Source organism: Abrus precatorius, unplaced genomic scaffold, assembly GCF_003935025.1.
Source record: "Abrus precatorius isolate BTA unplaced genomic scaffold, Abrus_2018 Scaffold8, whole genome shotgun sequence".
NCBI lineage: Eukaryota > Viridiplantae > Streptophyta > Magnoliopsida > Fabales > Fabaceae > Abrus > Abrus precatorius.
Genome location: NW_020874428.1, coordinates 12,989,197 through 13,003,811, shown reverse-complemented (window position 1 = coordinate 13,003,811; position 14,615 = coordinate 12,989,197). Strand labels below are relative to the sequence as shown.

At 28.5% G+C, this 14,615-nt stretch overlaps 1 protein-coding gene across 1 annotated transcript; it reads right to left on the bottom strand.

Annotated features, from left to right (window-relative positions):
* Nucleotides 1–9,973: 9,973 nt before the first annotated feature.
* LOC113846419 (probable beta-1,4-xylosyltransferase IRX10) lies at nt 9,974–13,992 on the bottom strand. The gene is made up of 8 exons (XM_027474665.1): nt 13,391–13,992; nt 13,152–13,298; nt 13,015–13,079; nt 12,646–12,715; nt 11,518–11,736; nt 10,593–10,736; nt 10,360–10,495; nt 9,974–10,271 (listed from the first exon to the last, which is right to left on the bottom strand). Exons 1-8 carry the CDS (start codon nt 13,730–13,732, stop codon nt 10,042–10,044), a joined length of 1,353 nt encoding a protein of 450 aa, XP_027330466.1. The 5' UTR covers nt 13,733–13,992; the 3' UTR covers nt 9,974–10,041.
* Nucleotides 13,993–14,615: the final 623 nt, after the last annotated feature.

Sequence of the window (14,615 nt, the reverse complement as noted above, 5' to 3'; positions counted from 1 at the left end):
ACATCAAACTAAGGTATTTTACTTTTCTCTTGCTTTAAGTGTCTAGAGAAATGTACTACTATAAGCTTGACCATAAACTGATCCTCTACTAAAGAAATTGAATGCAAGTAAAAATCATAATATGGCAAAAAAGTTACAATAATTGAGGTGAGATAAATGAAAGGAAAGTATGTACAAAGGGATAATAAATCATAAAAATTACAAACATCTCCTAAGTTTATAAATGAAACTCTTGGAGTAATTTTTATATTTTCATACAATTATTTTCTTACTCCTCTTTCCTTTCATTCATCACAACCCCTTTTTCTCTTCTTTTTTGCTTTTTTTTTCTCTTTTATGTTTGCACATATGAGGAGTAGAGGAGAATTTATATAATACATCTTGCTACTTTTTAAACACTTCAACTCAATTGCTCCATTCATAATCTTAAGATCATCAAAATATTTTATATAATTTAATGCAAAAGACCAAAAAAAAAAAAGAAAAAGCTTAAAGTGGGTAACTAGTTGTATCTCAAATAAGTTGAAAGCTAAAAATAAAAATTCTATTATGCCTTAAGCATATTAATACATGCAATTAAAACGAGTAGCCTTAAGTCGATTACAAGTTGTAATACCCTCAATTTTATTATCCTTGTATTAGAAAATAAAAATTTTAGTGTAGGATTTTTCACCCAAGCGAGATATGTCTCGCTCATGTGAGACAAAGTTTTTTGGGCTAACCATTTTAGAGCACTCTCGCTCAAGCAAGATGAATCTCGCTCAAGCGAGATAGAATAAAGTTTCCACAATTGTCCTCTTGCCCAGGCGAGAAGCGATTTTGCTCAGGTCAGAAGCAGCTCGCCCAGGCGAGATGGAGCTCGTTCAAGCGAGGATTTGCAAGAAAATAGGGAACTCTCTAGACCCAGTCTCGCTCAGGCAAGAATGTCTCTTGCTCACGCGAGAATGTGTCTCACTTAAGCGAAAATATCAAAAAATTGGGTAAACCATTGTATGGTTTTCTCGCCTAGGCAAGGAGGAGCTCACTTAAGCGAGAATCAAGCTCGCTCAAACAAGAATGCACGAGTTTATAGGGTATTTAAGGGATTTCACATTGAGAAATTTTATTTTTTCACCAAAATCACCTTTTCTCTCTATTCTCCTCGTTCTCTCCCTTTCCCTTCCCAGAAAAAGTCTTCTATAACTCTAAATCTCTTTCGGATCTAAGCTTAAACGTCTATTCCATTCAGTTTCAAGTAAGTTTCTTGTAACTTAGTTCTCTTACATCATTTTTATTTCTCAATTTTCTCTTAATCTAAAGTTTTATGCTCTTTAATACTCAAGGAAACCTTGATCCTTAAGACAATATCCTCTATTAGGACATTGTATCTCTCTCTTGGATCTCTAGGAAAACTCGGTCTGAGAAACCTATTTCCAGATAAGAGGAGTTAATCCCAACCCTAAGTCTCACCTATGTATTTTGAATCAAAATAACTCGTACTACCTTATTCTAAATAACAAAACTATAAGTCTTTTTCTTGAAATCATGATGTAGAAAATAAATTTTTGGTGAGAAAAACTTATTTTGAACCCTAACTCCAATATTCTTGTTTTGGGTAATAAAGCCCTAATGTTTCTTAATATTTTAATGCTAAGAATAGAATTTTGGGCATGAAAGACGAATAAATTATTTTAAAAATTATTTAGGCAAAATTTTATAGTAAAAGCTGTTAGTAACTAAGTTTCAAGGAGTTTTTACTTTTTTACTATTATGTATGTATGTATGTATGTACAAGTAATACTAAACTTTAGGATAGACACTTTTATTAATAATGATAAAGTGTGTATATTAAATTGTACGCTTGGGTTATGTCCGAAGGTGTCCGACCCTTGACACATTATATTAATCTATTTTGTGTGAAGTTGTTTGATGATTTCTCCATATTAGATTGATATAGTACAATAAATATAGATGTTTGTTTCATAGCTAATGTATGTTGAAATTGGTGAATTTATGTTATTGATGAAAAGTGTTTAACTGTACTTGAATGAAAAAAGGATATTATGTATAAAAGTAGATAATATGACATGATTGTGAAATTGTGAGATGTGTGATTATAATACATGAGTCATAACAAATTGATAGATGTAATTATAATACAAGTATTGTGATATATCAAAGGGTGTACTTATAATACATGTATTGCAATACATTGACTTATATGATTATAACTCACGTATTATGACATGATAATATGTGAAAAGTACATGGAATGGATGAGAAATGTTGAGAAAGAGAATGATATGAGAAATGCTGAGAATATATATAGATAGTCACAGAGATACACTAGAGGTGTAGAAGATGGGGTAATTTTGAAAATCTGGGAGAAATAAAGGTCATGGATGCTTTTCTTTGATTGCACATAATTAATAAAAATAGAGGAAAAATACACCATAGGCCTCACACTCATATCCTAAACTAAACCTCTTATTACACTTTTGCTAAAAGGAGCCGAATTGACACACCTTGTATCCATGTGCAGCAGCTAACCAACAACTATCTATACTACTATGAAAACTTCAAGAGATTCTAAGGGCAATGATTGTGATATTGAGATGGATATGATAAAGTATAGTAATTGTGTGATTATATGTGTTATAGTATATCGATTGATGTTATTATGATATATGTGTCGTAATACATTGATGAGTGCAATTATGACACATGTATTATGACATATCGATTGATGTGATATAATAAATGTATTATGACATACAGATTATTGTAGAAATATATGTTATAAATATCACATACGTGATTGATTTATTGTATATACTCTGTTGTGATAATCATTATATGATTTGTGTTATTGTGAATACCGATTTTTCATTTTTCTTTCTTTTTTCTCTTTCTTCTTATTTTAATTAAATCTAATATAAAAAAGGGAAAACCCATAATAGGGAACACCCAAACTGCTCTTGCCACCTACAAACATACACTCATATTCAAAATTGCGAATAAACATAATGGAGTGTTTGAGTAAGGAAAAAGAGATGTGATTTAAAAGACAAAAATAGCATATGTGGAACATAAGGGAAGGCAACCGGAAAAGAGATAAAAAAGAGAGATAGAGAGAACAACGAAGACAAAAATATAGTAACTAGAGAAAAGATATAGGGAGAGAAACTAGAGAAAAAACAAATAGAAGGACACTAGAACAACAAAAATCTAGAAAAATAAAAAGAATAGAAAAACAAGAACGAAACAAGAAGAGAAATAGAAAAGCAAATGAAACAGGGAATGAGAGATTAACAAGAGAAGAAAAGAGAACATCTAAACAAAACAAGATTTGAATACCAAAAACTAAGGTCCTTAGCTGTGAATCTTCCTAAGCTCTTTGTTGTCTCCGCTATTATCACAGGTATCTCTTCTCGTTCTCCTTCTTTCTCTATCTCAATCATCTCGATTTCCCTCATTCTTTCTCATATCATGCCTCTCTTTCTCTCTTCCTCCCTCCCCTTTTCTCCTTTCACAACCCCAAAATTGCCACTGCTCCAACTGTTATGAGTTGCCATCACCGTACTCCAATTGTTGCAAGCTGTCAGTCGCCACTCCTAAACTAACGTCGCCATCTCTCTCCCTCTCATTGAGAAATCCTAATTTTTTAGAAAAAATTCCTAAAACGACTAAAGTTTCTTCATTTGTATCTATTTATTGCTTCTTTTTTTGAGTCTAGGTTAGGTTTCTTCAAAAATATAATTTAAAACTATATTAGGCTCTTGAACCCAATCCAAAAATATACCATAAAAAAAAAAGAAAAAAAAGTTTGGTTTTTGGGCTAACATTATCCTAGTCCAATAATAATAATAATAAGAAAGGGGTATGTTTTCTTGTTTAATTTGTCTTTTATCTTTCTTTTATTACTAGTTTATTTAATATATATATATATATATATATATATATTAAAAAAATATTATTTATTTTATCTATATCTTTAAATTTATTTATTCATTTTTTTTTGTTAAAAAAAATAAATATATAATGACAACAATAATAAGAATATTTATTTTAATATATTTTGAATCTTGTTGAGCTATAAATTTTTTTATTTCTTTGATATAATAATACAAATTTTTAATAAATTAACTTTATTAATTCACTAAAATTAAAATGATGTTCTCACTCTTGTATAAATTTTATTTTGATATTTTTATTTATTTTCATTTATAGTTACTTATTTATTTATTTATTTATTTATTTTAAACATCATCTACTTAATATTTTATTTTTTTTCTTTATAAATAATGATAACAATAAAAGAGAATTAAAATTGATTAGAACATAATATTAGTTGTTGTATCTTAATCATGTTATATTTATCTTTTAATCTTTATTTATAAGATTTATTTCTTCATTAAAGTATGCAGTAACATTAAAATTGAACTGTGACTTCATTCTTGTGCTATTTCATTGTTTGTATTTAGTTATTTTTTATTTTTTATTTTCCTTATTTATTTATTTTTAGCATCATTGTCTTTGTAGAATGTTGATATATTTTAGTTTCTATATTTATGTTTTACTTTCTTATATTTAATGTTTAGTAATTTTTTTATATATACAATAGGTGGATGATTAAATAAATAATAAAATATTTATATTAATTTATAACATTGACATATAGCTTCTCTATCGTTCAGTGTTATTAATTAACAAGACTTATGTATACCCACATAACCTTTGGTCTTTTACAGTATAAATTTATCATATTTCAACTTTAATTAACTAGTTAATTATTTTATTAATTAATATAAAATATTTCTCTATTTAAATATTAATTTTAAATTAAATAAAAATTAATTTATTAATACAACAGTTAATAACACTATTGTGTAACAATTCTATCTTTATGCATTATTGATTGTTGAGATATATGTATACTTACTGTCTTGTGTCATATGCTCTGTCAATGTATCTAAAAATAAAATTTTACTTGTAAAAATTAACAAATTATATGTTTATTTAATTTGATTAAAGTTTTTTTTATTTGAAAAATTTCTCTCTTAAATTATTAAATAATCTAAAAGTGAAACAATATTTATATTCATCTAATTATATAATCAATAAAGTATATTTATTTATTTATTTATTTTTATTAATTTATCAAAATATATTGTATTTTTATATCATGTTATTCAATGTAATTTGTTAAATAAACATAAAATTAAATTAATCCACTTAATTAACACTACAATCTATAATGCTATTGTTTAGTGTTCCTCGACATTTATGTGTTATTGGTTGTTAAGGCTAATGTGTACTTACATTACCATTGATTTTATGCAATATAAATCTTCTAAGTTAAAAATGTCTAATTTTTAAGTTAACTAAGTATTTCGCCCTTTAAACTATACTCTTTCAAATATTTTTGTTAATTAAGTTAAAAAATAAATAAATAAAGTTTTTTTTTATCAATACAACAATTTACAATTCATCTTAAAGTGATTGGATAACTATTTTCTTAATTAATATAAATTTCCTTTTTTAAAATTTTTAAATAATTAAGCAATTAATTTATTAACTAACACAATAATAACAATGTGTAACATTAATATATAGCATCTCTATCATTATATATCATAAATCGTAAAAAAATAAAAAAATTGTGTATCAATGTTACCATAAGTTTCACTCACTAAATATGTCTTCATTAAAGCTATTATTAAAATTAAGCTATATTTATAACTCATATTTGTTAAATAATTATCTTTACTAAGTAATATAAATTTATTCTCCTCTCTAAATGTTTATCCCTTTATTAAATAAAAATTAATTTAATGTTTAAAATAATAATAATAAATAATTATATTTCTAACTTTGATAAATTAAATTTATTTTTCTATCTTATCATATAATATTTTACGATACCAATATGTGATTTACATTGCCTTTGGTTGATAAATAAGTCATGAGAGATTTATGTATAGTTTGCGTTGTCTTAGATTTTTTAATATCAAATTTTAAATTAAAATAAATACTAAAAATACTGTTTTTATACAAATTAAAATATTTTGTCTTAATTATTTGTAATGACTTATAATACGGATGTGTGATTTTCTTACGCCTTTCATATCATTTATCGTAGGATAACATGTATAGTTACACTGTCTTATATCCTAAAAGGTATATTTTTTTAAAAAAAGAAGTATAATTAATCTTAAAACAATTTCTTTTAAAATATTTCCTTTAAAGCCTTATAAATTTTTAGATTAATAAAGTAATTTCACAATTTTTAGATAGAACTACGTGACTTTGAGTTCCCGATTGCATCTACGTATATGTAGGAGCGGGAATCAGACCCGTCGAGTCAAAATAATTTTTAAAATAAATTTTCTCTTTACTAAGATACCAAATAATATTCAATAAATAATTTTTTTTTCTAAAATAAGATAGCAACATTTATTGTTTTGGGGTTCAATAAATATTTTTAAAATTGAACTAAATTTGAACAATTAATTAAAGGTAACAGTTATTTAAACGGACGTTATAAGGTGCTAATACCTTATTTACACGTAAACGACTCACAAACTCATTTTTTATTTCAAAAATTATTTTTTAAAGTTTTTTTAAAGTTTTCTTTAATAAACTTTGGTGACGACTCTCGTAATTTTTAAAATATTTTCATCGTCCTGTTACGACCACTCAATTGCGATAATTATTATTGACCTATATATATATATATATATATATATATATATATATATGTTAGATAATATTTTCAGTTTCATTTAAATTATTCTGTCAAAAATTTAGTGGGACAAAAATATTCACCCTTACTAACTATTTTTAGAAAATAAATTTCAAAAAAAAAATAAAGGGGATTGACTTGATCTACAGTCACATTCTCACTGCTCCGTAGGATTTAGAATATTCTGAAAAATTACAATATCTATTAAATTTCTATTTAAATTGATAAGGTTATATAATTATTTTAAATATAAATTTTTAAATTTATAACACTTTGATAAGTCTGGGTGTAAAATTAATTTGAAGTGTATTGATAATATTAATAGTTAACTATTTTAATTATAGATTATATTCATTTTTATAGAAATTTACTCTGTTAAAAAATAGTATTATTTGTTTTTGAAATTTGTATGTGTGTATAATGGATTATGTAAAATTCTTGAAATGAAAATTTTAATATTCATTATATTTATAAATTTAAATCTTATAATTGCTCCCTTTGAAAATTTTAAATATCCTACAATTTCGTAAAATTGAATAATAGAATGAAAGTTTGACCTTTTCCTTCAATTCTTTGAAAAAAAAAAAACTAAAAATATTTACTTTATTTGCCTTCCTTCACTATAATTTATTTTACAAATTTAAAATAGAAATCAAGGAAACCTAAGTTAAGTTTTAGAATACAAGTCTTAGGGGATAATCACATAAAACAATTAAGAAAGAGATATAATTAAATAAATTAGGACAAAACTCACATTTATTGGTTAAAGTTTAATATAGAGTAAAAAAATAGAGAATTTAGTTAATTATTAATTTTTAAATAAAAATCTTTTTTATATAATAATCACTCAACATATTATTTTATTTTAAAAAATTGAGTTTCTTAAAGATAAAAATTTTAAATTATCGTAAAAAAGAATACAGAGATTTATTTAAGAATAAGGAATAACATTCCTATTATTCAGAACCACCTCGTACTAAAAGAAAATATTGTCTTTAATGTTTAAAAAATATATGTAAATTAACGTAATTGAATGTTCTTTATACTACTGGTTTTTTTTTGGATGGGACAACTTATATTATTTTACGACTGAGAAGTTACATCAAACCTCATTATTTTCATAGAAGAATTAATATCTTTAGTGGTTTGGTGTAAAAATGTTATACTCTAGTGATTTTAAATTTGTGAATTATTATGTATGAAAGTGATTAATTGGATTAAAACTATTATTATAAATAACGTTAAGAATTTATTAACATCTTAACCTGGTGGTTGTCTTCAACTTTTTCTTATTAAATTCAAATATATATTAGTCCATTACATAGTTACAGTTTAATAAATAGGACAAACTTTTTCTATTATTTAAAGAAATATGTCATGTAAATTATCGGTACTCGTAAAACAACCATTACATATTTTAAATTTATTAATTTAAAAAAATCATGAAAATGGCTTTAGTTACTAACACTTTTGTTCAATTCTATATTTCTATGCAATGGCAGGTGGTCTTAAATTGTATAAACACCACCGGATAACCGCTTCAAATTTAATGCTTTTTGTTTTGGCAAACATATAGAATAGTCATAATTTAGCTTACGGTCACCAATAGTGCAACTGCCTGAAAGATAATTTAGAGAGGGTTTAAAAGTAGTTCTTGATCCTCTATATAAATAATTTTTATCATTTAACTTAATATTTTTATAATATAAAATATTCAATTTGATAAAATAATAAAAATTATAAAATGTGACATAAATATTTTTCAAATGAAATTACTTGTTATTTAAATTTAATAAAAACAGTTAATAATAACAGCGGGATATCATAGATTTTAAAATTTTTAAATGCACAGAAAGTAGCTTTTATAGTTTTAGAATGTAACTTTTCATAAAAATTTAATAACGACTTACATTTTTCTTAATATATATTATTTGTTATTACGTGAATACCAACCTTTTGAAATTTTTAAAAAAGATCTTCGAATACGTACTTCTTGAATACCTAGTTTTTAAAATTAACCAATATCCTACATTGCAAATAAAATTAAACAATACCCTAAAATACCTATAGTTTAAAATGTATATTTTTTTTAACAATGTATATTTTTTTCAGAGACTTGTAGCATGAATAGAGTGGAAGAAAATCAAGATTCAACCGAGAAAGTATCAAGTGAGAGAAAAACGACTCAGGAACAAAGTGAAAACAACTTAGAGTTTACTCAATGGAATGAAAAGTTCTTCCACCCGCATCAGATCGAATCATCAAACGAGGTCTCTCATGTTCCAAGAAAGAAAGGGTATGTCTATGGATAATACTTAAAGTAAAATATCCACACATGTGGATATTCATATTTAATTAAATGATTTTTTTTTCTATTAACTTATTAGCATGATCGGTGTGGGTATTAAAAGGTAGTCGGACCATATTAACAAAAAGTATTAAAAGGATTTTTAATATTTTTTCTTATCCAAAATAAAATACATTGGGTAAATTAATTTGTTTTTGTAATAGGCTATTTCTTGAGGGGGCTCAAGAAATATGGTAAGGGAGATTGGAAAATTATTGCACGATATGTTGTGTCAAAAAATTATGCTAAAAAATACTTTATCCACAAGAATAGTGTCCAAGCAAAGAAAAAAGGAAGCATTCATGACATAACCTTAGAGAGTGATTACTATGTCTCAAATCACATTGATCAATACAATCAGACTCCAACCCCAAATCTTCGAATGCAGCAACTTTCTCACCTACACCGTAATGATGTTCCTTCCCAAAAACAATTAAATGTCCCCGACACTACTATCTCTTTTTGGAATGGATAACTTGGATTATTTCACAATTGAAAAGTTGCATCAAACCTTGTCATTTTCATAGTGGTATGATGTAAAAATATTATACTTTAATAGTTTCAAATTTGTAAATTATTTTGTATGAAAGTGCTTAATTAGATTAAAGCTATTATTATAAATAACATTATGAATATATTAACATCTTAACTTGGTGGTTGTCTTCTACTTTTTCTTATGAAATTCAAATATATATGAAATAGGAATTTTCAGATAGACATGAATACATCAAATTTAATAATTTTTTTAAACTATTATGTGAAAGGTCACTACCATTTTTCTTTAAATTATTAATTATATTTTTTATATTTGAATATTTTTATTACTATTAATAATATTCTCCAACTTTATCCTAAAAAAAATATAAAGATAAACATTTTAGGAAAGGAAACATGAGCTCGTAAAGAATTAGCATTGCAATAACAACTATATGAAAAAACAATTTACACACAAAAAAAATCTCCCACCTTATCAAGGCAAAGGCATAGGCACTTCCCATTTGAAAAATTCAACTAAGTTTCTGTTTACAATAGACCCATTATGCAACCAAAATGTTTCAACTGAGTGGTGAAATTGCCTCAGTTTCCTCTGCAGTTCCCACATAATTCCACGCATTGCCGAACAAGGTTCTGCATCTGAAGCATATACCCACATGCACCGAACTTGTCGACCACGAGCTATTATTTGTTCTATTTCTTCATCTGCACAAAACAAAAATAACATATTTACAGCTAAAAATAAGAAGAGGAGTGGTGTCTGGAACTGGGATAAACGGCAGAATATTTTAACCTGGTATAGACTCCAGGTACTGCAGTAGTTCAGGACCTACTCTACTGGATGGCCATTTTATAGATATCTGACTATAATCGATGACATTCTGGAATGGCAATTCTATTTGATCTGATAATATAACTGGAACACATTCCTGTCAAATGGAATATGGTTATTGCTTCCTGGGCAAGCCCACCGGGTAAAGTAGGCACGTGTATATATATATATATATGGAGGGGAGAGAAAAATACCACAAAAAAAGACTCATAAAAGCGAAGGGTCCACGATGATTCCCCACGTGGAGCAAGGCAAAACTTGGAATTGCGCAAGTGTTCAAAATATTCTTTCCTTCCCAGCTTGTCAGGTCCACTGAATTTCAAATCTGGACATTCCAACTGTTTACACCATCAATACATGCCGCTTAAACGTTGTAGTGTTATTAATAAAGACTCGTCATAGCCAGAACAGGCATAACATAAGCATTATTATAATTCAGTTACTGCAAACCGACATGAGAGAAAATTTACACGGTCAACACAAACAAGGCCCAAGGATTTGCAGAGTTTGCTCAAGAAATAGAAAGACATGTGGCAATCAGTGGGCAGAGGAGGCAGTTATGCATAATGGAGAATTTGTTGTAGCAGAGGGAATGATTAAAAAGGGGATTGCATGGGACAATGTGGGCAGAAAGGGGAGTTGCGAGGGAAAAATCCTGGGGCTTGGGACCTACAGTTCTAGGAGCTGAGAGGTATTGTTCTTGTGATTTCTACCTTTCTAAATACCGGATTTTAATTCTTCATCTTGGGGTTTCTGGTTTGTGTGGGTTTATCTCTAGTGCTTTGAGTGAGTCAATTGTAATTGAGGTTGCATTATTCTCCCATTAAAATATTTTGGTAGAACAAAATTGCTAAGAAATCAATAATTATGCAACATGAAATGGGAATAGAGCTTTTTCATGTAACCTAACACTGTCAGAGATATTGGGATTGGAATTGGATTCATGTAAATAATAATTGGTATCGCTCGGCCTTCACAAGGGTTGCAATAGCATTACATTTACTGAAACATACATAAATTTTGAATTTAATGGAATTCAAATTAAAATATAACCGAGTAGCATTCTGCTGACGAGAAAACTTCACTTAAAGAACCAACCAAGACCAGAAGATGGCATACCTTCTCGGGAAATTGCTTTGAAAGCTCTATAAGCTTAAGACGGCCAGCTTTTCCTTGTGCACGTCCTAAATAATTTGCCAAAAACTTCCGTTTTGACAGCGGCAAAGGCTCGACAATGGTAGCCCCCGTTTTAGTCATACCATCATCAATATTACCTGGAATGACTATATCTTTCCAAGTATTAAAGGCACTTGTATCTCTCTTATCAGTCCGATCACCCTACGTTGAAATGCCAAAGAACAAACTTTTAGTCCAGGGACTTCCCATATTAACTTCATCCATCTAGGCATTATCTTCTCACTCATGGGAATATGAAGGTTTTGCAACTAAAAAAAAATTACAGGCAGTTTCAGAAAAAAAAAAAAGTTCATTCCCAGAATGTTTTAATTGCACCAAGAAGTAATCGCAACATTTCTGGGAATCAACATCAATATTCCCATCAATCTTAATTCCAGGAATTTTTTAATTCAGCAAAACAAATACCCCCTTAAGAGAATAGAACTATGTTTTCAAATAATGACTCCACGGGTATTGAAAATAAAAGGTAATTGTGTCATTTCTGAGGATGCATCTGGCCACCTAGGAAACCCAAATCAACCGTGGGCTCACTGAACAATCAAATACCATACCCACAAAAGAAAGTGCAATTTCAGCCCTACTTTTCTTAGTTATTTCAAAGCTATATTCTGATTCACAATGGCAAACAAAATGACAATGCAATTTTCTAGAGCCAAAATCTTTGGCCAGTTAAGTGCGCATATAACTCTTTCCCTAGTACATAAAAAAAGAAAAATCAAAATCACGAATCAGAAAATGAAGTTTAAAAAAGGTACTCACTTAATGCCTTGCACAAATTTAAACCTTTACAATATTTTCACTTAAAAAGAAAACAAAAAGTAGTGAATAAATGATTTTACACGAACAGCAAATTTGTAGAAACAGCCATGCCAGTTTGTTCAAGTATTCCCTTATCACCACATCCACATCGTTTCACATACATTTACACTGTACCTAATTAAATCCGTTTTCCAAATTTAACAAACCAAGCAGTTTGGTTCCTAAACATCATTTCAATGTTTCTGATAAGCAAACAAACCCGATAAACTACAATGAAAAGCAAAAGTTCACCTCTGGGGTAAGAATAATGGAGCGATTTATGTACGTTGCCCAGGATTTGAACAAGTGAGCTCCAGCTCCACTGAAAACAACGGAATTGACAAGAAAACGTTTTAACTGAGAAGAGTGTTAAGAACACACTCTCTAACAAGCTCTCTTGACATATTTTCAGTTATTGGCTAAAATTTATTGAAAACTACAAAATTATAAGAGTTATTAAATTAAGAGTGAAATTTTTGTGATTTTTAATAAAATTTAGCCAATAATTAAGAGTGTTACTAGCATTTCTCTTTAACTAATAATAGAAAAGCCAACCATAGCGATATTTAAAGCCAAACATTGCACGTAACTAATAAAACCTTGATTTTTCTTCTTTTTTACCTGGGGAAAACAAATATGTGATTGCGGCCTCCAGATTTTCGAAAATATGGCATTTGGCTTACGACCTGCGGAGTTGTTCAAAACAAAGGTAATGCAATTTCAATTGAGGAAATGAATTGAAATGAAAAAAAAATTACTTTGACATAGGTGGTGTTAATTTCTTTGTCGTTAAGGCCACCCATCATGCGCACACATTTAACATACGATGGGACGAAGAACAGATCCGCTTCCTCCTTCCTTCGTGTCCTGAGTTTTGACTGCAGAAGCAACTTATGTATTTTCACCTATAAATTAATTACATTAATTAATAATTAATTACAATTAAGCAGCATGATTAACAGAGAAAATTGAACGGGTGAAATCGAAATGAAATTACCTGAGTGCCCCACTGGCCTTTGAGGCAAGCTTGTTCAGTGATTTTACCGTCCCTTCCGTGCATGAGTTCCTTCAAGCCGTTGATTTCTTCGGGATCGTAGACGTAGATCTTGAGGAATACCTGCGACTCCGGCCACCGGTGGGGCCCAAGGAGCTTCGATTGTGACACGTGAACCGCGTCGGTGGAGAGTGTGCAAGGGGCGAAGGAGTGGTCGAAGAGTCTCGTGAAGAAGAAGGTGGCTGCCACAAGGAGAAGGGACCCGATCTGGTGCGTGCGAGTGCACAGTGGTTGGTGGTGGTGATGCGCTGGCATTGCTCTCGATTTGTTGCTTGTGCTCCACATTCTCGATAAGACGGAGAATGACTCAGTGATAAAATGATGGACGACAGCAACTCATTTAAAACGCAAATTAAGTGATGAAATCCCCAAGGACAAGGTACGGATCTGAAATAGATAAGCAAAAACGGCGTCGTCGAACGCCAGCTACACGACGGCGAGTTTCAATGTAGAAGACAGAATGGACTGGTTCGGTGTTCCCCTTCAATGGAACGAACGGATGAGAAGGGTTTCGTTCTTCGGAAGATACCTTTCAATTTCATTTCCCGATTCACATCTGGTCTCTGTTTTTTTAATTACAGTATGAAAACGATGCCGTTTTGAACAGGGGAATAAAAAGTGCAGCGCTTGAGGTAGTTGATTTTTATTGAAAATTAGCGCGTGTTTTGATAAACAGATTTATATACACAAAATTTTCACTTTGAGAAGAATTAAGAAGTACTTCGAAATTGGTGTTTTCAGCACAAAGTGCACATTGGATTTGGAAGCTTCCTAACGCTTAACTAATCAGGCTAGAAAGTCACTAATATTACTGCTTCATAAAAACAGTGTTTTATTATGCGTTTAAGATAACATGTTCAAAATTATTAAATGTCTTTATAATTTAGATAATAAATAATTTTAAGATTATGAATATAAAATATAAAAAAATAAATATTTAAGACTCGTGGTATTTAATTTAAGAAATATTAAAAATTATAAATTTAAAAAATAATTAAAATTAATAATTAAAAAATATTTTAGATTTTAAATTTTAAAAAATAAAATTAAGAATCGTAGGAATTTAATTTAATTTTAGTATTAGTTATTAGTAAAAAATAAATTGTGATAAATTAAATTTATAAATAATTAAGTTATTAAAATTAAAAAAATTTAAAATAATATTATG